The 25808-nt window shown below is 40.1% G+C and overlaps 2 protein-coding genes across 3 annotated transcripts in view; one reads left to right on the top strand and one right to left on the bottom strand.

Moving 5' to 3' along the window:
* Positions 1-12958, bottom strand: glmna (glomulin, FKBP associated protein a). The gene is made up of 19 exons (XM_061796734.1): positions 12798-12958; positions 12475-12537; positions 11026-11151; positions 9720-9833; positions 9538-9646; positions 8097-8391; positions 7929-8031; positions 7276-7457; positions 5675-5728; positions 4986-5016; positions 3183-3272; positions 3025-3066; positions 2759-2832; positions 2486-2570; positions 2302-2411; positions 1166-1229; positions 401-536; positions 253-323; positions 1-162 (listed from the first exon to the last, which is right to left on the bottom strand). Exons 1-19 carry the CDS (start codon positions 12918-12920, stop codon positions 73-75), a joined length of 1962 nt encoding a protein of 653 aa, XP_061652718.1. The 5' UTR covers positions 12921-12958; the 3' UTR covers positions 1-72.
* Positions 12834-25808, top strand: part of rpap2 (RNA polymerase II associated protein 2) — an 18297-nt gene continuing 5322 nt past the window's right edge. For both annotated transcript variants that reach the window (XM_061796737.1, XM_061796736.1), the window contains exons 1-11: positions 12834-12964; positions 13044-13089; positions 13629-13743; positions 13885-13983; positions 14089-14154; positions 14259-14347; positions 14802-14837; positions 16100-17084; positions 19124-19233; positions 19525-19605; positions 21577-21645. In XM_061796737.1, coding sequence (XP_061652721.1) covers positions 12919-12964; positions 13044-13089; positions 13629-13743; positions 13885-13983; positions 14089-14154; positions 14259-14347; positions 14802-14837; positions 16100-17084; positions 19124-19233; positions 19525-19605; positions 21577-21645 — 1742 coding nt within the window. In that variant the 5' untranslated portion in view covers positions 12834-12918. The remainder of the gene's footprint in view (positions 12965-13043; positions 13090-13628; positions 13744-13884; positions 13984-14088; positions 14155-14258; positions 14348-14801; positions 14838-16099; positions 17085-19123; positions 19234-19524; positions 19606-21576; positions 21646-25808) is intronic.

The raw sequence follows: 25808 nt of genomic DNA on the forward strand, positions 1-25808 counted from the left end.
TGACAATGTAGCCATATTTTAGACATATGCTAACATGAAGCGAATTGAAACAAGTTAAAGTGATGCTGAAGTCTAGATGGAGCCCTTCACCTCCGTGAGCTCCTCTATTCGTACCAGTACGCTCTCCATCATGTCAAAGGTGTGCAGTGCTGAATGGAGGGCCTGTTGGGGAACATTGATTATAATAACATCGTCACAATACTCTTCCAAGTATATTCAATTCAACCAAAATATAACACTTGAACCACTCACCTGAATCTGAGACTCCGACGTCATGTTTGGCAGCTTCTCGTCGCCGACAGATACGGAAATCACAGATGTCTCTGTGGAGAAGAAGGTATAATGATCATCATGCATTGTCTTTAATAATAACTGTAATAACTACAGGTGTTGTCCTGACCTTTGACATTTCTCTTGTTCTTCTCCAGGGTGGTGCTGAGCTCCCTCTCATAGTGGGCTCTAGACATGTTAAGTCCAATACGCAGGGGCTTCATGAACACACCTTCTATTTTCTGTAGCTCTGTCCAGATTCCAGTCTGAAAGATTGATACATCATTTGAGGCAAATGGAGCCACTATTGGCATCTAAAATTATTGTGTGCACTAATGCACATTTCCTATTATTGGTGTGGAACTTTGAGTTACTTTTTAGATATTTTAAACCAGAGATTGGCAAAATGTGGTACTAGTGCCACAAGTGCTATGCTGGCTCGCTCAAGTGGTACGCGAAAGAATCACTGCCGAAGTGCAAAAAAGTTCAGTTATAGTTAGCTTTTTAGTACAACATATTTGCATTTAACCTTTAAGAACTTTAGTTAAAAATATATATTTAGGTGCAATTTTTATTTAACCTTTATGTACAAACAGTTTAACTGAATCATTGTTTAAATAGTTTTTATTTCCCTATATTGAGGACTGTCTTGATGTTTAAACTACGTAATGTTACAGTGGCTTACATTATTATTACATATAATTTTAGGAATAAAACCTCTGTCTTGTTTTTGATGATGAGCGGCCTAGTACGCTACTGTCTTTTAATGTGTGACCTGATGGTGGTACTTGGAGAGCCAATTATTTTTTAGGTGGTATTTGGTGTAAAAAGCCTGAGTAAGGTGCTAATGTGGAGATAAGAGTCACACAATGTTGTAAGTCAGAATGAATCTCACCCTGTTCTCCGTCACTTTGTCTCTTATCACGAGGTAACGCAGCAGGTTCAGAGACTCCATGACCCTGGTGGGAAAACAACACGGACAAAAAATGTTACTATGCAATTACAATTCAGCCCAATAAGTCGCAAAGACACCTATGAATGAACATAAAATAGAAGAATACATTAACTAGAATTGTCATCCATCCATTTTCTGTACCACTTATCCTCACTAGGTTCGTGATCTATAGTATAAATGTAGACCAGACATTAGCTAAACATAGCAGACTATCAGAATCAGAATTATTATTATTTGCCAAGTATGTCAAAAACACACGAGGAATTTGTCTCCTGTAGTTGTAGCCGCTCTAGTATGACACTTTTGAGACATAAAAACAAACACAGTAGTTTTAAGCAGTTCAAAGTGACTAGTGGTGCGAGAATCTGGAACAGTGACAATTGTGCAAATGGTACAGATAATTCTCAAGCACATGAATGGCCAGTATTGGTCAACAACAGATATGCAAATAGTGCAGAGTGGCGAGACTATTACAATGAGTGCACGAATAATGTAGAAGTGTCCCGACAGACTCAAATAAATAATTTAAAATAGAAAATGGTATATAACGTATCCTTTCTACACATACAACTTGGCCAAATAATTCTCCGTTTTGTATTTGCCTTGATTTAAAAAAAAAAAACAGTAAATAGCAATAATAAAACAGCCTGTCTAAGGCAAAAGCACACTTGGCACCTACTCAGGACCCTACGACCCCAAGAGCATTTAACAGTGTCTCTGACAATTCAGAACACTAGTAGAATGGCTAGGTCACATTGTTGAACAACTGTCTACTAGTAATCATTTTTTACACAACTGTATGACATTTGTGCATACTAGTTGGGGAACTTTGGCACACTAGTAGTACAACTACATGTTACTAGTGAGGCAAAACTATTAGTGGGCATTTTAATGCTACTGGTAAGGTCTGGGAAGCTACTAGTGTTTGACACATGCCTCCTAGTTGGGCCTAGTGGTGTTACTGCGTAGTGTTACCCAGTATTGGAAAAAAAAACATTACCAGTAAGATAGTAATTTCTACTAGTGCGCTGAATTCTTACTAATGGGATAATGGGCGACTAATACATGGACCTCACCTGTCCAGATACTGCAGGAGGTCAGTCTCCGGGCCATCTTGGAGGGTGAAGACGAATCGCAGCAGAGGGAGCAGGTGAACCCCCTCAAACCAGATGTTACTGTTGCCAGGCTGCATACAAGACAAACGCGATGAGAGAAGGAACATCTGATGACACCCACAGTTACGGTAAAGAGCCGCCTCACTCGCAGGGCAACGTCGATCTGACTTCTGATGTTTTTGATGATGTAGCCTTCTACGCCGGAGTGATTACTCATCTTCAGCATAAACCTGTAATGAAGCCACTGGTTAAAAAGGTGTTACACCAAAGTAGTCGTCACGGCGCTTCACTTTTTTTCACATTTTGTTATGCTGACAATTTTTTTTCCCTCCAAATTCTAAAAGTCTCTCAAGTGAAGCCCTGTGAATACTTTCCAGATACACTGTAGTAACTTTAAAGGCTGTGAGGTGGAACTCACTTGAAAAAATTGTACTTGGCCTCAAGGTTGAACTTCTCAATGCTCAGCTGGAACACCTTCAAAGCTTTGGATCTCTGTGATTGAAGAGCATTTGATTCATGTTAATGCATGAGCCGCAACCTAGGTATGAGATTCAATTTGCGACATCACAAAAATTTCAGATTTGCTATATTTCTCAATATTTCATAAAACTCTTGTATTGGACCTCATTACAACTGCAGGTGTACCAAATAAAGTGGCTGAGTGAGAGGAAATGATCCACTTACCAAATCATGTCTTGGACATATGGTCATGACCTTGGTTAAGTTCTACAAACAAATAGATAAACAATTACTGGCATGTAGTGTCTCCAGCAAAGGACAATCACAGCTACATATCGTTTCAATAAAAAGGAAAAAAAAAAAAGGCTTTAATGAAGGTTTACCTGAGGTACAGTAAGGAATGTTTTGATTTCCAATAGCTCTGAAGGCAGACTGTTATCCTCCACACGAAAAAGACAATTTTCATAAAGCTCCTGTGGCACAGCATACAGGAAACAACAGTCATTTTATTTGTGTATATTCAACACGTGCATTTAAGAAGAAGAATCACCTTTTATTGTCATGAACATGCATGCATGCACACGAAATTTGTGTATATATCTATCTATACAGATATATATATATATACATACACACATATATAGACACAGACACACAGTGGGTACAGAAAGTATTCAGACCCCCTTAAAATTTTCACTGTTATATTGCAGCCATTTGCTAAAATCATTTAAGTTCATTTTTCCCCTCATTAATGTACATACAGCACCCCATATTGATGGGGGCAAAAAAGGAATTGGTGAAATCTTTGCAGATTTATTAAAAAAGAAAAACTGAAATATTACACAGCCATAAGTATTCAGACCCTGTGCTGTGACATTCATATTTAACTCGGGTGCTGTCCATTTCTTCTGATCATTGTTGAGATGGTTCTACACCTTCATTGCAGTCCAGCTGTGTTTGATTATAATGATTGAACTTGATTAGGAAAGCCACACCCCTGTCTATATAAGACCTTACAGATCACAGTGCATGTCAGAGCAAATGAGAATCATGAGGTCAAGGGAACTGCCTGAAGAGCTCAGAGACCGAATTGTGGCAAGGCACAGATCTGGCCAATGTTAAAAATGTTTTTCCTAAGAGCACAGTGGCCTCCATAATCCTGAAATGGAAGATGTTTGGGACAACCAGAACCCTTTCTAGAGTTGGCGGTCCGGCCAAACTGAGCAATCGGGGGAGAAGAGCCTTGGTGAGAGAGATAAAGAAGAACCCAAAGATCACTGTGGCTGAGCTCCACAGGTGCTTTATGCCAGAGGGGCCCGACGGAAACCTCTGTTCAGTGCAAGACACATGAAAGCCTACATGGAGTTTGCTATAAAAAAATAAATACCTGAAGGATTCCAATATGGTGAGAAATAAGATTCTCTGGTCAGATGAGACAAAGATAGAACTTTTTAGCCTTAATTCTAAGCGGTATGTGTGGAGAAAACCAGGCACTGCTCATCACCTGTCCAATACAGTCCCAACAGTGAAGCATGGTGGTGGCAGCATCATGCTGTGGGGGTGTTTTTCAGCTGCAGGGACAGGACGACTGGTTGTAATCGAAGGAAAGATGATGCGGCCAAGTACAGGACGAAAGCACTCTGGAAGAAAACCTTCTCCAGAGTGCTCAGAACCTCAACTCAGCCAAAGGTTCACCTTCCAACAAGACAAAGACCCTAAGCACGCAGCTAAAATAACAAAGGAGTGGCTTCAGAACAACTCCGTGACTGTTCTTGAACAGCCCAGCCAGAGCCCTGACTTAAACCCAATCGAGTATCTCTGGAGAGACCTGAAAATGGCTGTTCACCATCCAACCTGACAGAACTGGAGAGGATCTGCAAGGAGGAACACTACAAAGGTGTTTGATGAGCATTCTTTTTTGCCACCTGTCCCAGCTTTTTGGAACGTGTTGCAGCCATAAAATTGCAAAATAATGATTATTTGCTAAAAACAATAAAGTTTATCAGTTTGAACATTAAATCTCTTGTCTTTGTAGTGTATTCAATTAAATATAGGTCGAACATGATTTGCAAATCATTGTATTCTATTTTTATTTGTTTAACACAATGTCACAACTTCATTGGAATTGGCGTTGTATATATATTATGCATGTAAACACCACTGTGTGTTTCACAAAAAATATTTACCAGTCCTTTCTGAATCCTGAATTCTTCACTTCTGAAAATAACAAAATGATGTTAAGAGATAATGAGGACAAGAGCAACATGATAATTTCTGTTAGTGCTGTCAATCAGGAGTGGGGAATATGCAGCCCGTGGTACAGGTGATCTCAATAAATCAGAATATCAGGGCGAAGTTATTTTCATTTATTATATTGCGTCACTTCACAAAGAGTGAAATATTTTCATGAGTTCCGTGTTTATAATTTTGATCATTATAACAAATTCACCATGTCAAGGAATTTGACATACATATAGGCACGATAATGGAAAAAAATTACGTAGCCATTTTTTGTAAACCTGTGATATATATTGCAATGTAAAATAATACAGGATCAGTATTGGGAAAGTTCCTTTTCTACGCAAACTAGTTCAGAGTTCAGTTCCCCGGTCCAAAAACGAACTACTTCATAGTTCTTTTTTCCCCCCAATATGTTGCTGATGGGCGGCACGGCACGGTGGACGACTGGTTAGCACATCTACCTCACAGTTCTGAGGAGCCGGGTTCAAATCTGGTCTCGCCTGTGTGGAGTTTGCATGTCTTAAGTACTAATAAAAATACTTTTGTAACACGAGATGTGGAAAGATGTGTTTTGAACAGAAATCAGAATCCAAGATGGCCCAATAGTATTTAAGAGGGAGTGGAATGCATTTACCTGGACAGCAGGATGTTGACGTGATCCATATTACACCGAAGACAGAACACCGGACTGCAAGACAGAGCACCGTGTAAGCATGTGCACAGCTTATCACACATCATTTATATACTGTACAGGTATACTAATCTTAATCGCACCACAATCTAGCAGCTTTAAACATACTCATTATAAATACATTGCAGGAAAACTGCCTTCTCTTTTTCCTCACAGGTTCAAGACACCATGAGTCAGCAAAGCAGTCCAGAACATAACAGTTTCTTTTTTTTCAGTTTTTTTTCTTTGTCCAGACAAAACTGTGGAGCCCTTTTGTCAAAGAATGAAAAACCCACAATCGTCACAAAAACAATGTCCCAGAAGACTGTGACTTACCAATATGCATTTCAGCAACATTATACATTTGAAGGTATTTCGTGAAAACGTGCAAAGACCGAGAATTATATGTTACTCAACTGTGGAGATATTGCCTTAAAACTTTTTTTCATCATTTAAATTTTCCCGCAGTGTAAGTCGCCCCTCCCCCAATTTATAAGAACTTGAGCACTATCATTTGGATCAGCAATTATCTAGCACAGTTGAGACATGTAGCTGCCTCCACCCCAAAAATGCATCTTCCTTTCGGATAGTTCACTGGCATGGCCACTTTAGAGGGCTTCATTGTCGGCTGTGAGTGTGCGCACGTCACGCGAAGAAAGACTGAAGTGCAAGGAGGGAGGATTTATTTTATTTTTTTTACAAAAAGTCCTACTTGACAGCCAGTGTGTCATCTGGGGCTTCGCGCTGGCGTGGTCGCTTAAGAGCATTTCGTCAGTCATGACTGCGCAGACGGAAGAACAAGGAGGGGAGCTTTTTTTTTTTTTTTTAATCTATTTATTTATAAATGATGTTTTTGGCTGACTGGTTAGAGCGTCTGCCTCACAGTTCTGAAGACCGGGGTTCAATCCCCGGCCCCGCCTGTGTGGAGTTTGCATGTTCTCCCTGTGCCCGCGTGGGTTTTCTCCGGGCAATCCGGTTTCCTCCCACATCCCAAAAACATGCATAGTAGGTTAATTGACAACTCTAAATTGCCCGTAGGTGTGAATGTGAGTGCTAATGGTTGTTTGTTTGTATGTGCCCTGCGATTGGCTGGCAACCAGTTCAGAGTGCACCCCGCCTCCTGCCCGATGATAGCTGGGATAGGCTCCAGCACGACCGCGACCCTAGTGAGGAGAAGCGGCTCAGAAAATGGATGGATGGAATTATGTTTTTAAAATTCAGTTTCTAAATTCAAATTCAATTCCAGGTGGCACATATTTCAGCCTATCAATGGCTTGATTTTTCACAATTTTGAAGCCTCATTTTATATACCGTACTTGCCGATTTTTTATAATCATTGAAATGTTGCACAATAACAACACTCAAATTGTGTGTCAAATTAAGAAGCTATTTTGACTTAACAGGGACTTTAAATAAAAGAAATCCTAATAGTTGGTTAAAGCCGTCAAATCAACCAGATGTTGCAACAATCGTAGCTCCAAGGAACTCTTCTAACCCATTAAACGAGACGTTCACGGCTTCCTGTATTGAGAGTAAAAACCCTGGCTATTTTACAGTTCTCTTACTTAAAGACACAGGGGAAGGTGTCAGCGGCCAGGTGATGAACGAACACCAGGTGAGCCAGGCTGGCTAAGGACTCTTTGGGATAGCGCACTTCCTCCTCTAAAAAGCCTGTCGCCTTTTTCCTCTTGGACAGAGCCTGATACACGAGGCCCGGCGTGGACTCCCCGATAGCGTTGAGATTGTTCTGCAAGACACACACGCAAGCACACTCAGCTGGAAAGTTCATCCATCCATTTTTTTATAGCACTTATCCTCATGGAGATCCCTGTCAGGCTAGAGCCTATCCCAGCTGCCTTTTTGTGCTGCAAATAATGGAGACAATATTTACACTTGAATGCATTTTTCTAGAATATAAAGAATAGTATATTGAAGGGAGTAGCTTGTGTGGGTTTTCTGCGGGTACACCAACTTCCTCCATATTCCAAAAACATGTATGTTAGCGCCACTTAAGACTTTAATTGTCTTTTTGTGTGAGTGTGAATGGTTGTTTGTCCATACATGTCCTGCGATTGGCTGGAGAGCAGTCTAAGATGTACCCCGCCTCTCGCCCAAAGATCATCTGGGATATATTCCAGATGATCCGTGACCTTAATGAGGACAAGTGCTATAGAAAATGGGTGGATGGCAATTCAAATGATGTTGGAGGTTGTCAAACCAAAATCTCTGTGGCAAAATCCCTCAGAGGACAAGGAGAAGCCAGAGTGTCTGGACCATCAAGTTGCACCTCCAGAAGAGGATGATTCAATGAACTCATACAGCTGTAAGGGAGAAACATCATGGAATCAGGATAAGGGCTTAACACTATGAATAATTTGTCACTTACAATTTCAGAAGTTCTGTCCTCAGTTCCTCTTGACCCAGCAACACCCAGTCAAGTTTGGCTGACTCTTCAGAGGTTGCGCTCAGCTTGCAGTCGCTGATGCAGAGCTCCTGTTTAGCCTCTTGGATGAAGGGCTTGACAAAGTCAGTCAAGTCAGCGCAGCAACGACTAAGCAGGAAGATGTCATTTTCCTCTTGCTCCTTGGTCTGAGGGATGGGCAGTTTGGCCACCTGCTCCAGGGCAGAGGACAAGGCCATGCCCAAAGACGACGCCTTACGGCTGCCCAGACGCAGCAACACTAGCGGCATCAAGACACACCGTAGTCAAACAGACCGGTTTACAACCACAGAGCAATACTGTGCCCTGGGAAATTATCCAATGTCACTTAATTGGTGCAAAAATAATTATTTAGTGTATCGTTGGTCATCTATTTATACCAGAAAACTATAGCAATAGGCAGAAGAAATAAATGCTCTTCCACTTGATGGTAGAAGGTACAATTAACCTGTGTATCCAGCTGTTGCCATTCATACAACAGAATACAGTGGGTCTAGGAACCGGGCCGGACGCTATAATTGACGCCAATTATAATTGCATTGGGAAAAAAAACTTGAATAAGTGCGGATAAAGCGTTTTGGCGGTAGGTTCCCACCAAAAAAAGAAAAAAAAGAACAAAAATGAAGCAAAGCTCGCCCCCTGTGAACAAAGATGGCTAAGCAGAGATCAAGTGGGAGCATAAAGTGGCATGATTAACCTTTTGAAAGTGTGTAAGAAATACTTTTTAAGGAAACAAAAGCAATATGAACAAGCTTCTCCTGTACTCACATCCTCATATAACCATACAGTCAGTACCAACGTATGCAGTTAAATGATCGTTCATTCCTCATAAATGAGAATAAAATCCGTGAGTAATTCTAAAGAAATTTTTTTTTTTTTTTGGGGCGGTGATTATTCAATGGAATAATCGATTGTAAAAAGATTAGATAGTGACAGTCCTAAACTCATTGTACATTACCCTTAAAATCAAATGGCTTACTCAGAAAAAGATGCACCCTAAATTAGTGTGTACATTCAATGAAGACTCGCCACTAACAACCCAGGCTAAACTCAGTTCCTCCCCGACATGCAACGCTTGTCTCTCAGGCGAACTGTATCACTTTAATGTACTTCCTTGGAACAGCTTTACTATGTTCTAATTTAGACAGGAACTTTGGCACCATCTTGTGGCATCTTAGGGTATTTCAGAAATAGCACCAAAAAAAATGGGAATAGCTTAGTTTTTCTGCAAATAACACAGGAGAGGTTCCTCAAATAAAAACTTAAGTGAACTCCGATTGTGCGGAAGATCACTGTGTACAGTACTTTTTGAGACTTTTTTTGGGGTGGGGGGGTGCCATGAGATTTTTCTAATGTTAAGTACGCACAGCTGAATGACATTCCTAACCTTTCTGCAAAGGCTTCAATAGCAGATGGAGGGTCTCTGCTATGATAACTGGTTCCTCCTGCTCTAACTGCTCCAATAGGCCAATCAGCAACTCTTTAGGCCTGCATGTCTAGAAAATAACAACCACTAAAATCAACAACACCTTCGCAAAAACAAATAGGCATGATAAAATATCCAATAACCTCTATTAGATGATTGAAAATGGCCAGACAGTGAGGAAGGTTCTTGTCTTCCTTCTGCAATAGAACCTGAACCAGAGGAGCCAGCAGGTTCCACCCCATACATCTCACCATGTCCTACACAGGAACAGACATTTACATGTGCAACATTAAGATTAATAATTGGTCGCTGGCCAGTACAGTAAACCCCTGCTATATCTTGGTTTGTCGTGTGTGCCCCCACTATATCGTGGATTCTTAAGTGATCGTTTTTATAGTATACAGGCAAGTCCAATTTTATAGTTGTGCAGCGTACCAATTTGAGCCGTAACAGGCCACACTGATGTCTACTGGAAAACATGCAGCATAATAGAAGTGCAAGAAGAAAAAGCAGAGCAGGTCTCTAATTTCCTCCGTAGGGTGTCCGGGCTCTCCCTTAGAGATAGGGTGAGAAGCTCGGTCATCCGGGAGCGGCTCCTCCGCATTGAGAGGAGCCAGATGAGGTGGCTCGGGCATCTGATTCGGATGCCTTCTAGGCGCCACCCTGGTGAGGTGAGATGTTCCGGGCACGTCCCACCGAGAGGAGACCCCGGGGACGACCCAGGACACGCTGGAGAGACTGTGTCTCCCAGCTGGCCTCTGAGCGCCTCAGTATCGCCCCGGAAGAGCTGGATGAAGTGGTTGGGGAGAGGGAAGTCTGGGCGTCCCAGCTAAAGCTACTGCCCCCGCGACCTGACCTCAGATAAGCGGAAGAAAATGGATGGATGGATAATTGGTCCCACAGAGGTGAGAAAATATATCCCTGTGAGTATTGTTCTGCTCTGTTTGTATGTGTTGCTGCTCCATGTGTCTTTAAGTAGCAATTGTTTGAAGTTTTATATCTGCTGTAACATTTATGCTAATTTTTGTTACCCCGCCTATAGCGTTTCACATTATATGTTAGCATTACGCGAGCGGACTGCCATTCAATTCAATTATATGGCTTGGTTGAACATTTTGGTATTTAAATATACGTTTCATTCTCATTTGTTTATGTCAGTTTTACAGTAAACTTCAACTAGGAGTAACAAATAAACAGCTTGAAGCAAGGACGCTTTGTCTCTTATTTAGACACGCGAGAGTCTGTTATTCGTTTCCTCAAAGTGATGTTATATGCTACTCTCCCACTTCTTGACAGTGAGAGTGTACGGGATACTTTAAAAAGTTTGTTAAAAGTGTGTGGGAGGGGTAAAACTATTAAAATGTTGTTGTTAAAATGTTGTTTTTTATGGTCTTGCTATGTTGCAGATTTTCACCTATTCTGTGTGAGTCTGGAACATATGTTATATACCTGATTTGTATCATCCAACACAATACTGAGTACTTGAGCACTATTTCCCTCCTTGATGCATGACCGACCAGCAGTCATAAAGAGTTTGTGATCTTCAGGGGTGTAGCTGTCAGCTGGGAGGGCTTGCTAGATGAGAGAGAGAGACAAAAACAGGGTGGAAAACATCTCACGTCCACTAAAATGAACCACAAAGACATGCATTTGTACTAATAAAGGCACACATGACTCCTGATCGATGCCTTGCTCCTGAAGTTATTTAACACCTCCAGCCACTATACTGTAAGGTAGGACACACAAAAAGTGTCTGGCCTCCAGCCACTATACTGTAAGGTAGGACACACAAAAAGTGTCTGGAAGCTATTGGATGTTTAGTGATTGCTATCATCTTCCCTAATGCCATACAATTGCTTCTCTGTCCTCGATTTCACCTTTGATTCAATATTTAGAATTTTGATTCAAACTCCGAACCTTGTCTGCGAAGCAGGTGCGCTAATGAATAGTCACCGTGCTGTCTATTTAGAAACTGATCAGTGGAATGAAAAAAACATCTTGCTCAAAGAGGTCAAAACCAATAAATAGTGTTGTTGAAGCATGAATTTAAAAAGAATCTGTTAATTAGTGTCGTAAAATGGGAAATTCAACAAATGAAATGGTCATTGTTTTTAGATGCACAATAAAAAAATAAGAGAGCTAATTGTCTTTCAAAATTCACACAAAGTTTTGTATTTTTTAGTCCCGTCAACTAAGGAAAGGATCCAATTTCACTTAATTTGTCTGAATATTATCATTACTATAAATAATATAGCTTATTCTATTCTTCTATCTATGCCAACAACATATAGTGACAAGCAGAACAAATATGCTCTATCACGAGATGACAATTAACGTCAAGAGCATAGGTGTCAAACTCAAGGCCTGGGGGCCAGATGGGGCCCATCACATCATTTTATGCGGCCCGCTAAAGCAAATCATGCTCGTCAACATCCGTGATTTTTGCAAAAATCTGTACCCAAATTCCAAATTGTCATAATAATAAACAATAATGTTGAGATATTGCATTTGTCTGTTACCAAACCCTCCTTCTACAGTAACAAACAATATTTGAACAAACTATTATCCTTGTCTTCTGACTACAAAACTAGTTATCCCTCAATTTGTTGTGTAGTGGTAATAATATGTTTTGGTGATGATTAAACATTTATATGGTTTCACTGTTCTAACGGCCCTCTGAGGGAAATCATAACTACAAGGCGGCCCAAGACAAAAGAGTTTCCTCTTTTGTGACATTTCTGTTTGATGGTGTGCCATGAGCTTTTCTAATGTCAACTATGAGCTGCTTGTCTCAAATAAGGTTGGTTAACACCAGGCAGGATTATGGAACACACATTCTTATTGGCATATAATGAAAATGTGGGATTTTAGTAAAATATTCCCCCAGTTTGGACTCACACATCTCTGCACCACATCACTGAATTGATCCAGAGCCATTCCGTTTGTCTTCACAGGACAATCCTAAAACAAACAACGACTGAACACTTTAGTGAAAATGTGATTGAGCTCATCATAATTATTTAAATGAAAGAAATTAACACTACACCAGTCACTGTAAATAGACGAGTAAATGCTAGTAGCTATGATTTTAGCCGGTACAAACGTCTAGAATAGCTCTTTGAAAACTTCAAAGCTTGCTAAAACCACTTTCAATTACGGACATATATTAGTAATTGTGTAGTTAGTATGGGACGAGTAAAATGAAACAATCTTGACTTTACCGGTACAAATAAAGCCCACGCCAGTTTGTGAAGAATCCCTGGTTGAAGTTCGGCTCCTCTGTCTCGCCGTCGATTCGTGTCGTCACGGATCAAAGTTGAAATCGTACCAAACAGAAACAACATGGAGACCGAGGAAAGGAGAATTGTCCCGAAAGCGGCTAAAAAAGGTCATTTGAGAGTTTATTTTGGATAATTATTTGCTTTTCTTTCACTGTACTTGACTGTATTGTTTGTTTGTCGTGGCAGGTGGAGAACACGCCAAGCAGCTGAGTGCGGAAGAAGAAGCAAGGAGGTGTTTATAAAGGCTTTTTATTGTATTACTAACTAGTGTTTCCCTTTTTTCCCAGCCAGGGCACGTAGTTTACATCATAAAACAAAAAAAATGTATGTGGTTATTTTACTGTCAATTGTATACAATACCTGTTTTGATCATTTTGCCCAATAAACAAACAAATTGCAGTGTTTGTTGTTGTTGTTGTTGCTAAAAATACTAATAAGAAAAAGCTAACATAGCTAATGAGAACAGCTAAAAAAAACAAAAAAAAGCACCTTACATGTATGATTTTTTTTTCAGATCCGAGAGACTTTTCAAACGCAAGCTCGTAGTTTTTGGGCTAGCAAAAGACAAGGAATTCTCCACAATGCGTGCTTGTCATACGTATACGTCGCTGGCATATATAGAATACAAGATAATTCTTGGACCGATTAAGGGAAATTGGATAATTCAGTGGTTGGGAATCACTGTGCTAACACATCCATCTGCTGTGTTCTCCCCCCCCCCCCCGTTTAGCTCTGTTACTGTACTCTAATACTCATGTGCGTGTTTGTCAGGAGAGATGTGATCCGGGAGATGCTGAGAGAGAGACTGGAACTGGAGAAAAGAGCCCTACAGGTGGTGCAGCGTCTCATAGAGGACAGCGTGTCTGATGACTTCCTGCTCGACTGTGTGAGTTTAGGCCACTTTTCTTGGCCCTTACCTCCAATTTAAAGTCAAGAGTCACTATTCAACAGTCCCAAGGTGTTTAGACTTTACTGGAGGATTTCTAACTCATTTATATTTCTTCACGTTATTTTTTTCACCATACAGGCCAAGTTAATCACCGCTGCTAATTACAAAGATGTTGTGGAGGAAAGATTCATCACCAAATTGTGTGGTTATCCTTTGTGTACAAATAAATTGGGAAAGGTATCTGCATTCATTCATCATACCTTTATAAATGTGCACCACAGATGTACTGTATAGATGCTCCTTTGTGATATGTTTTTTTTTTTTTTTTTTTTTACCTTACAGATCCCAAAGCAACAGTACAAAATCTCGACTAAGACCAATAAGGTGTATGACATAACAGAACGCAAGGTGAGTGCTGCTGCATTTGACTAAACAGAATAGTTCAGGAAATATGTGTTGCACCCTAACAAACAGTTTTTTTTTAATTATTATTTGGCTTTCTCTGTGTGTAGTCTTTTTGCAGTAACTTTTGCTATAAAGCATCCAAAGAATTTGAGCTGCAGATATCAAAGACCCCACTCTGGCTTCGGAAAGATGAGAGGTACGTGTGCAAAACTTCCAATTTGAAACACAAGTGTGACTTGGCATTTTGAAACGCACTCTAAAAATAACCGTAATATCACAAGAATAAAGACATGGGTTTATCGATTGAATGTCAACATTTCATCACAAAGGTGGACACAACAGACTAGCACTCCTAGTTTCTCTTTCTATTAATATTATAGAATATTTGTTAAAATACTTCTCTATGTATTATAGTTTCTAGAAAAGGATCTGTCCATTTTATTATGTCCAAGTTATGAGATTTAGAATGATATTAAACCTACCAATTAGTATTTTGTCCAGTTCTTACCCAATTTCGTGGCCACAATGTAATATTTTGTGGTCACAAATTAGTATATTGTGTGCATGTTATATCTATATTGTGGCCATATTCCCCCCCTATGTATGAATGTGCACAATAATAAAGTAAAAATCATTGAGTTTTCTTGCAGACCTCCAGAAATCAAGCTGAGGAAGAAAGGCGACATGTATGTATTTGCCTCACTGATAATATTCCATTACAGTATATTTTTTCCTTTACAGTATCTCATTAAGGTGAGTTCCCCCTTACATTTTTGTTAATATACTTTCTTTTCATGGGACAAAGTCCACTAAAAATTACTCAACACACAGCCGTTAACATCTAAACCGCTGACAGCAAAGGAAAATACACCCCTAAGTGAAAATGTCCAAATTGGGACAAATCAGCTATTTTCCCTCCCTGGTGTCATGTGAATCATTAGTGTCACAAGGTCTCAGGTGTGAGTGGGGAACAGGTGTGTCAAAGTAGTAAATCTACAAAGTTATACTGTACACTGAGTGTCCTTTCTTCAGTGTTTTCCCATGAAAAGAAATACAGTGGTGCCTTAAGATACGAGGGACCCGACTTATGAGTTGTTCGAAGTACAAGCAATCATGCGGCCATTTAAAAAAAAAAAATAATAATAAATAAAAGAAAAAGATTTTAACATGCGAGCGCAAACTCGAGATACTGGCACTATATGGTGGCAGTGAACTCAATTAAACTCATTTAACAAAAAACAAAAAAAACAGCAGTTTGGCAAATCATGAACAATTCATCAAAAACAAGGCTTCAAGCTGTTTATAGCTGAAGTTGAAGTTTACTGTCAAAGTGAACCGAAACCAAAAATAATTTTACCTTTATGTATTTAAAACAACCACATAGCTTAGCCTTTCAGTCCGCTCGCTTATTGCTAACGCAAAATATCTATATTCCAGTGCTTTAACCCTCTTAAGCAAAGGATTGAACAAAAACAGTGGCAACACATGTAGACCGACAACATAACAGTACTCAAGAGTCATATTCGTTATTGTCTGCATAGAACGACTAGTATTAGTGCCGTACTGATGACCTGAGAGAGGAAGTGAGACATCTCAATGATCAGTATATCCGTCTTTTTTGTTTTATACTGACCCCAAGGAGGCCAAGGCAGACAGCAAGTAGCAGCACAATCGCCATTCAATTGTTTAATTCAGTCATTACTGTGTTTTTTTTTTTAAGTACAATGTTATAGAAAGCTATATTTCTGTTTACGTTACAACAATATATATATATATTTTCCATTTCCAGTCCTTTCGATAGGGAAAGATGATTTGCGATACAAGTTTTCAAGTTACAAGCATGTTACGGTACATTAAACACCACTGTATTTACAAAAATGTGAGGGTTGTACTCACTTTAGTGAAATACTGTAAATAACCATGGAAAAATATAAACTCTTGTGTCCAGCGGAAGTTCTGGTGAGGAGGTGTGTCTGACAGTGATATGCCTCCAAGAGGATGACATTGAACAACCGCTGACTACTCAACATGAGGACCCGCAGGAGCATTCCTTCACAGCCGGCCGCAGCGACAGCAGCGACGACGAACGGGAGCAGGACTTCATTTCCAGCGTGGTTTCCCGGGAACAGAGACCCAGGGTGCACTGGGGTGACCGGCCAAAATGTAAAAATGAAGGTGAACGAGTTGGACGTCTGGAGGCAGAAAGGAGAAAGGTAGAAAGCAGACGGCGTCAACAAAAGCAGAAAGTAGAAAAGGAAGGCAAAATGACACGAGATGAGTCTTTTGCAAGTGAAACGAACCATGAAGAAGTGCGTGAGGGAGCCAAAGTGAACGAGGTGACGGATCAACTGAAGTCATGCAGCCTCCATGCTGCAACACCCCCTCACAAAGCCCTCACAACTCCCCCAACCACTTCTAGTCTTATTGAATCAACTCACCAAAGTGAAAGCAGTTCACAAAATGGCCAAGATCTGGTCGAGTTGAATGCAGACAGCCTGCCCAGCCTCAATATCACCCATGTAGGGATGAGCAAGCGAGGGGCGACGGGGTTATGTAGTCTTCTCAAGAACCACGGCCCAGCAACAAAACACAACCTGATTGGACAAGCTCTCCTCGAATCCTTAAGAGCGACACTGAACGATTGGCTCACAGACGAGAGCATTAAATTCCTGCACGGTGCTGACCGTACGCTTGGCTCTCCCTCTACGTACATGAAAGAAGAAGAGCAGGAGGAGGAGGAACTAGATGAAGATGACCTTGAGGATGATGTGACTGAGGGGAACGGAGGAGGGGAGCAGAGGAGAGCCGTAGTGGCAGCTCCGGACTATGAGACACTCAAAAGGGAAACCCAGCATATGGTACTCAAGGTCAGAGAGTTTTACAAAGGCATCTGGATTGTGCCTGAGGACGCAGAGAAGATGAATGGAAATGAGGTGCGTAAAGGGGGAAACATGAGTGTGAAAGTTGGTGGCCACAAGGGAGCGCTAGATAATTACATTGCTAGCACTTGTGGTTTAGGGAGAAGTAGGGCCACTGATAGTATTTCAGGCATTTTTGGTTTTATCTTGAGTCTTAACCTTCCAGTTTCAAGCAACTCCCAGCTTACTGTGGCAAAAATCAAGCAAGTCAAGTTCAAACTAAAAGTCAAGGAAGTCAAGTAATTACTTGGGTTCAGCAAGTCAAAAGTCTAGTCATATAATCTTACTCAGTGACAGCATATATTTGCACATAAGCCACTTCACACTCAATATCTGTACTAACACGATCACATATTTTTTTAAAGGTTCCAAAACCAGTTTCCACTTTGTCTAATACTTTGTTTTTCTCAATTAAATATGACATGAGGCACATTCTTGGACCAGCTATTTGTGAGCTAAACTGTTTAGGGTTCTTACGCAAGTATGGAAAAATATGGGATTTGATTTCATACATTTCCAGGTCTGGAAAAGTATGGAAAATGGAAACTATTATATGGAAAAATGTTCCTGTTTCCAAGACTGTTACAACACCTCTCTTAAAAAAAAAAAAGAAAAAAAATTGATCTGTAGATCTTTTCTGATTGGCTCAGAAAATTCCATCAATGTCCATTTATTAGCTGATAATGGAGTCCTTTGAATTTCTCAAGAAGTTCCTCTTAAAAAAATCATTCCATTGATCCAAATGAATGTGCAGCCATTAGATTATATGAACAAACATGGGAACCTGACACAGTCAGATTTTCTGATGAGTAAACGTGATGACGTCTGAGGATAGAAATTAGCAAACCAATAATGAGTGGTGTAATCATTTACTTGATTTGATGATTACAATACCTTTAATGACTGGGATGCTGCTAAGGAATTGAGGGGGAAATGAAGAGACAGAAATGGCACAAAGAGTTAACTCTGTAAGATTTAATTAAACTCTCACACAAGAAGAACTCAATCAACAAGAATAAAACTACAAAAAGTGTGATTAAAATGCAGAAACACTTCCTGGCACAAAAACTGACAAATATGAATTGATCACCGTTGATGTTTTGAATGGTACCCTGCGACAATTTTATGCCGCCATCCAGTCAATGAAGACAGACAGAGAATACAGCGTTTACAGCCTGAGAGCTTACATCAACCGGCACATAGAATTATACACAATATCCATCCATCCATTTTCTGAGCCGCTTATCCTCACAAGGGTCGTGGGAGTGCTGGAGCCTATCCCAGCTATGAATGGGCAGGAGGCGGGGTACACCCTGAACTGGTTGCCAGCCAATCACAGGGCACATGTAAACAAATGACCATTCACACTCACATTCACACCTACGGGCAATTTAGAGTCTTCAATTAACCTACCATGCATGTTTTTTGGGATGTGGGAGGAAACCGGAGTGCCTGGAGAAAACGGCACGGGGAGAACATGCGAACTCCACACAGGCGGGGCCGGGGATTGAACCCCCGTCCTCAGAACTGGGAGGCAGACGCTCTAACCAGTCGTTCACCATGCCGCTATACACAATATATGTGTAATATTTATAATCAAAACTGATTTTATCGTCATACCTGTGACAACCGTAGTCTAGTGCTTGTCTGTTCATTAATCGGTGACATAGTGGCATATGAAGAATGAGAATGACACATGATATCAATTTACACACATCTCTCAAATGATTTGAAGACTTTATAAAGAAGTCTGGAAGTTAGGGTCTGGAAAAAGTATGGAATTTTGAAATCTCAAATGTGTAGGAACCCTGCTAATAGCGTGTCGTGACGTGTTGTGTTGTATTGTACAAAGTAAAACCTTGGTAAGGCGTAAAAGAGAAAGCCGTTTCTCGCGGTTTCTCTCAGCTGAGCAAAAAAGTGAATTCATCGGTTACATATTGACATGTCAATTTATCGTGATGCGCTTTAATCAGCCTGCCAAGTTCCCATACTTGCATCAGCAAAACATTTCAAAACACTATGATCAAATAAGTGTCATGTGTTTGTCCCACCAGATAACCATCCAGGACCAAAGCACAAGTGACTCTCCATCTCTGCCGCTGGTTGACTCCAAAGCTCAGCATGTCATCCAGAAGCGAATCACGGTGGAGAAGCTGGCCAGCTGGTGTGTGTCCACAATCTTCCTGATTTTATTCACGCATTCCAATGCAAATATTTGTCTTTTGTGTGTCCTATATCACAATTTTTCCATAAGTGAACACCCATTTTCTTTTGCTCTCTGACCATATCTCAGGTTATGATAATCTGTGCCAAGGAATAACCATCAGAAATATGAATAAATGCTGTGCTCTGTATACACTGTAACTACTGGAAGCCTAATTATCAAGAGACTCAAAATTGTTTTGGTTAGTTATAGATTTACTGGTTTGTCGTCATTTCTGTCCTTCTTGTCCAGTCTTAGAAACATTGTGGGCCCGCTGAGTCTCACCCTGAGTGACATCACCAGTGACCTCAACAACCTGGTCAGGACATTCAGGTGACTGCAACACACACCCGCGACACGCTTCCACTGGGACATGTTCATGTTTCACAGCAGCAACTGATGCCTACTCAATACTCACATTACGGAATGATCTCCAAAATGCAAGCAATACAAATATGCTCTTGGGTAATTGAGATTTAAAAAACAACGTAATTTATTGTGTATAATACGCACCCCCAAGGTTGACCTCAAAATTCTGGAAAACCCTTCTACCTCTATGTATAATGCATTTTTACAATGCATGATTTTGCTTCCATCCATATGATCAAAACAAAGTATTATCTGTATTTTAGTTTTTTCAAATAATTATTCTGAAGTTAAGCATTATTTGAACACGTAATACTTTCTTTTTATTTACTTGCTCTTATTTTGAAATTCACAGCCCTACTTTTATTTAGTAAATGAGAAAATATGTATGTGTTACCATATGTTACCAAACATATGTTTGATTACCCGTGGAGAATTTGTAAGATGGGTGCAATTCTTTAAAGAAAACATGAAAGGCCAGGCGAAACACATTTAGTTTTATTTTAATAGGATTCAAATTAAACTGTCAAGCATTTCAGAAAAGCATTATCATTAAACAAAACATAACCATAAAGACATTAATGACGGTTGTTGTTCAGTCATCAGTCGAAGTCAAAACATTCTGCTGTCCATACATCCATTTTCTGAACCGCTTATCCTGACTAGGATTGCGAGCGTGCTGGAGCATATCCCAGCTGACTCTGGGTAAGAGGCGGGGTACACCCTGAACTGGTCGCCAGCCAATCGCATGGCCCATAGAAACAAACAACCATTCACACTGACATTCACACCTACAGGCAATTTAGAGTCTTCAATTAACCTACCATGCATATTTTTGGGATGTGGGAGGAAACCGGAGTACCCGGAGAAAACCCACCCAGGCAAGGTGGGATTTTAACCTGGGTCCTCAGAACTGTGAGGCAGATGTGCTAAAATAAATAAATTCTTAACGTAGCACATCAAATTGTGTCATTAAGCAAATGTAAAAGAAGAAATATATGTTGCGTTCAAATTTGCCAATACAGCATGATCATCCGGCTGACTCAAAGCGACCCTATTGCTCAAAAACAAGGAAATGATGGCTAATCCAAAGAAAGAAGAAGGGAAGAACTGTGGCAAACCCTAATTTCAAAACATTTTAGAAGTAAGAAAAGAAAAAATTCTTCTATTGTAGTGATAGAGGGCAGCAAGATGGATGAGTGGTTAGCACGTCTGTCTCAGGGTTCTGTGGGTTCGGAATTCGAATATCGGTTCCAGCCTTCCTTTGTGGAGTTCGTTAGTCCCCCCTACTTGCGTGGGTTTTCTCTGGGTACTATGGCTTCCACCCACATTCCAAAAACATGAATGTTTGGTTCATTGAAGAGACTAAATTTTCCATAGGTGTGAATGTGAATGGTTGTTTGTTTATATGTGCCCTGTGATTAGATGGCGACCAGTCCAGGATGTACCACACGTCTTGCCCAAAGTCAGCGAGGATAGGGCAGTTAGGATAAGTGTGATAGAAAATGAGTTGATATTATTAATGATGTTTGTGGGAAATTAAGGAATGAAAATCACAAACAAATCTGGTTTTTTTTTTTTTTTTTTTTTTTTTTTTTTTTACCCCGTTGGTTGTTTAAGACGTTTTCAACAGGTTTGCTTTTAAATCACTGTGTCGGTGATTTAAGAGAACTCCGGCTTCCAGGAATTCTTTTGTTTTCTGCTGAGAGGCCCCGCTGACCCGCCTGAACAGAAACTAAAGGATATGCGCTGCTGCCAAAAAGACATACATCATGGCACATAGTACAGCAAAGCCATGTTTATGCCACTCATTCTGAATGTGTGCGTTTTACATTCATACAACAATGACATTCAGGCTTTTCACCTGCTAAGACAGTGATGTGTCATATTGGGACTGACCTTGCCTATTTTTTGGGGTTTTGTTTCATAATACCACAGGTTTACCAACACCAACATCATCCACAAACCTCCTGAATGGACGCTCATTGCTGTAGTGCTTCTCCATCTGTAAGTGTGGCTTCTACTTCAATCATTGGTTCTCAAACTGTGGTCCCTTAGCTGTAGCTTGGTGGTCCGGAAAATAATTTACAATAAATTAGTATGTACTTAATTAGGAAAGTCCATACCTACATATGGGGACAGGTGCACCAATAAAACAAACATACTAAACCAATTTTTTTCCCCCTACCTTAGCTTTGGGCCAATAAAAAGCTCTGATATGATTCTGACATATCATCACATAAATTTGACATCCTTTTTTTTTTTTTGCGCAAAAGCCATACTTTTACAGTAATAAAGTCCTATTTATCTCAAGAGCAGAAGTCATATTTTTCAAGAATATAGTCCTATTTTTTAGAAAATAAAGGCATCTTTTCCAGAATAAAAGCTGTATTATTACAGGAATAAAGTTCTAGTTTTTAAAATTGACTTTAAAATGAGACTTTGTGCCCTTGTTTTTTTACTTTATTTTTATAATATTACAACTTTATCTTGAAAATTGTTCATTCTCCTAAGATTGACTTTTTATCCAAACAAAATACATTTGTCCTTGTAAAGGTTACTTCTTTTCTTGAAAAAATACAACTTTATTATCATAACGTAGCTTTTTTTCTCACCAAAATATACAGTGGGGCAAAAAAGTATTTAGTCAGCCACCAATTGTGCAAGTTCTCCTACTTAAAAATATGCGAGAGGCCTGTAATTTTCATCAATGGTATACCTCACCTATGAGAGACAAAATGAGAAAAAACAAATCCAGAAAATCAAATTGGCTGATTTCTTTTTTTAAAGAATTCATTTGCAAATTATGGTGGAAAATAAGTATTTGGTCAATAACAAAAGTTCATCGCAATACTTTGTTATATACCCTTTGTTGGCAATGACGTCAAATGTTTTCTGTAAGTCTTCACAAGATTTTCACATACTGTTGCTGGTATTTGGGCCCATTCCTCCATCCAGATCTCCTCTAGAGCAGTGATGTTTTGGGGCTGTCTCTAGGTGTTGGATCTATCTTCTAGCTTGCCTTTTACACAATTGCAATGTATTTTTGTTAACTTTATGTCCCTCTTCTGCTAGATGATGCAGTAAGGCCAATTAATCTTTGCATGTCTCTCCATCTGGAGATGCCAAGAGAACATCATATACATATAGTAAAATTTGGCTCCCTCCTCGGGGAGTGAATTTAGACATGCGTGTTGTCATTACTTGTGAATAAATGGTTGGACTTTCATAGTAACCTTGTGGTAATCTAGTTAATGTATATATATTTTGTAAATGTAAATGCAAACCAAAATTGACTGTTCTTTTCTACTGGTACAGAAAAGAATGCATTACTTATGTCCACCACTGTAAACACAGTAGCGTCTGGTCTTAATGAATTTAACAATGTGGGTGGATCTGGTACGCATGCTGCTCTCTGTATTACTGCAGAATTTACTGCCTGTAAGTCTTGTGCCATTCTCCAACACACTGAAGGTGGGGCCTTTTTTACGGGGAAAATGGGTGTGTTACATGGTGATTCTGGACACTCCACTATAACTCCTGCCTTAATTAGTGCTTCAATTACCGGTTTGATTCCTTCACGTGCATCTGGTTTTAATGGATATTGACGAATGCATAGTCTATATTCTGTTTTGGGTCTAGTTTAGTATATTTCTGTTTCTTTGTTGAGGAAGACATCTATCTTCTTCTTTTTGAGTCCTAACACTCTCTCTGCGTGGAGGGCATGATTAACATATTCCTCCAGAGGGCCAGTTGCTAGGTTTATCCAATGTTTATCTACCCATCTTTTAATGTGTTATTTCGAATTCGCATGTAAAGCATTTTTTAACTTGTTGATAAGGGCCCTGAGGATTGGCATCCTCATTCAAGCCGCTTTAAAACAAGCGGTCATTCTAACCCTATATAGTTCAAAAGGTTCTTCGTCTTTTTGTTTCACCCTTTTGCGGAACCTGGCTGTGGTTCTTTCTATTAAAGCCCTAACTCGATGTTGTAATTCTCTGTCATTATGTGGCATTACAACACCATGGTGTTTTGGGTCCCAATCTCCTCGGCAAAGGTGCCAATCAGGCCCCATTGCAGTCATCCAAATTTGTTGAGTTTCTGTTCCATTTAAATGATAGGACTGTCTAAGATTTTCCATTTCCTCAACAAACTGGACAATGTGTACTTTGTAGGGTGTGATGCCGGCTACGGCCTTTTTCACATTCTCATTAGTCCAGGTCCTATAGACCAAAATAGTTTCTTTGTGGTCCTCTTGGACGTTTGGATTTGCCACCTCAATCATTGGATATAAATCCATGTCTCCCTCGTCTGTGGTTATATTTGTTATTTTGGGAATGGGAGACAATGTTCCTCCCATAGTTTTAGACTAATTCATTTTTGACCCTCCTGATCATAAAACTCGTTGAGGTTCTGACTCATGAGTTGGAGGAAGTTCATGAGGTGGCAAAAACGTGTACAAGGGTGCTGATGCCTTTGTTTCCTCATTCTTTTCACACTTTTTTTTTCAACCATCTTTTTCCCGCTTACTCTTACTACTGGACCTGTCTCGTCATCTTCCTGTCTTTGAAACAACATATCTTTATCCCTACCTGCCTGCCTTTTCTTTTCATTTTCTAAGTCCTTCTTTTTCTTACTTCCTTTTTCTCTTTTAGACGCCATGTTTAGCCAGAAGAATAAGTCGTCATATCCCTCTTTTTCCATTTTTGATATATTATTTTTTGTCGACATTTTATTTCGTCTCGAAGTTAACCAATTTTTGTGAATTTAGCTGTCCAGCGAAACTGTATTTGGTTATCCACGTGTTTAAATGTTTGATTTTGGAAGGGTTTTGGAGTTGAACATATTTCCAGTCTTTACACGTTAAGCATTCTTTTGGATCCGTTTTACTGTTATTTTTTCCCATTTTGTGAATTTGGAAGTCAGTTTATTTGCACCTAGAGTGACCTAAATACTGACTTCATTCAAAATGACAGGGTGACAATGAATGTCTGGGTTTTGGTAATCCTCAAACTTCTACCCACAGGAGGCGGAGGATTCTTGCATCTGCTTCCAAACCCAGTTGTCACTTACAATCCTGTCTTATACATTCATACTTTTACACATTCACACGATACTAGTAACGTTTTTACAAACACACGGAAACACGGAATTTAAGTACGTACAGGACTCCGCCGTCCTCGCGGAATTTCTCGGATTCCGCAATCCCTCTTTTACTTGCCAGTGACTAGTATTACACAAGGTTTATTCTGCCGCAGACTTCTTTGTCGCGCAATTCACTCACTCTTTAATAACGTTTTATTTTTTTATTTTTTTTTATTTTAACTCACCAAAGTCGTCTTCAATACTGTGGATTGTCGTCAACCTTCAGATCCCAGTTGAGAATCAGAATCATCTTTATTTGCCAAGTATGTCCAAAACACACAAGGAATTTGTCTCCGGTAGTTGGAGCCGCTCTAGTACAACAGACAGTCAATTTACAGAACACTTTGGAGACATAAAGACATTAACAAAAAACAACAACAAACAACAATTGTGCAAAAAGATGCAGAGTCCTCAGTTCGAATGGCTAATATCGCAATAGTCCGGTGCAATGACCATTGTGCAAAGGGCACTGAGACTTCAAGGAGTGTATGCGGTTTAAAGTGACGAGTAGTGCGATAATCTGGGACAATGGTTGTGCAAATGTTACAGATACTCCTCAATCAGTGTGCAAATGGAGCAGATACTACTACAGATACTACAGATAGAACTGTCTCAGCAGCTCCGGTGGCAGGCCATGCTTTCTCAGAAGCCGCAGGAAGTACATCCTCTGCTGGGCCTTTTTGAGGACGGAGTTGATGTTGGTCGCCCACTTCAGGTCCTGGGAGATTGTAATTCCCAGGAACTTGAAGGTCTCGACGGTTGACACAAGGCAGCTGGACAGCGTGAGGGGCAGCTGTGGCGAAGGATGCCTCCTGAAGTCCACGATCATCTCTACAGTCTTGAGCGTGTTCAGCTCCAGGTTGTGTCGGCCGCACCACAGCTCCAGCCGCTCCGCTTCCTGTCGATATGCAGACTCGTCACCGTCCTTGATGAGGCCGATGACAGTGGTGTCATCTGCAAACTTCAGGAGTTTGACAGTCGGGTTCGCTGAGGTGCAGTCGTTCGTGTAGAGAGAGAAGAGCAGC

The sequence above is a fragment of the Phyllopteryx taeniolatus genome, chromosome 14 (assembly GCF_024500385.1).
Source record: "Phyllopteryx taeniolatus isolate TA_2022b chromosome 14, UOR_Ptae_1.2, whole genome shotgun sequence".
Classification (NCBI taxonomy): domain Eukaryota; kingdom Metazoa; phylum Chordata; class Actinopteri; order Syngnathiformes; family Syngnathidae; genus Phyllopteryx; species Phyllopteryx taeniolatus.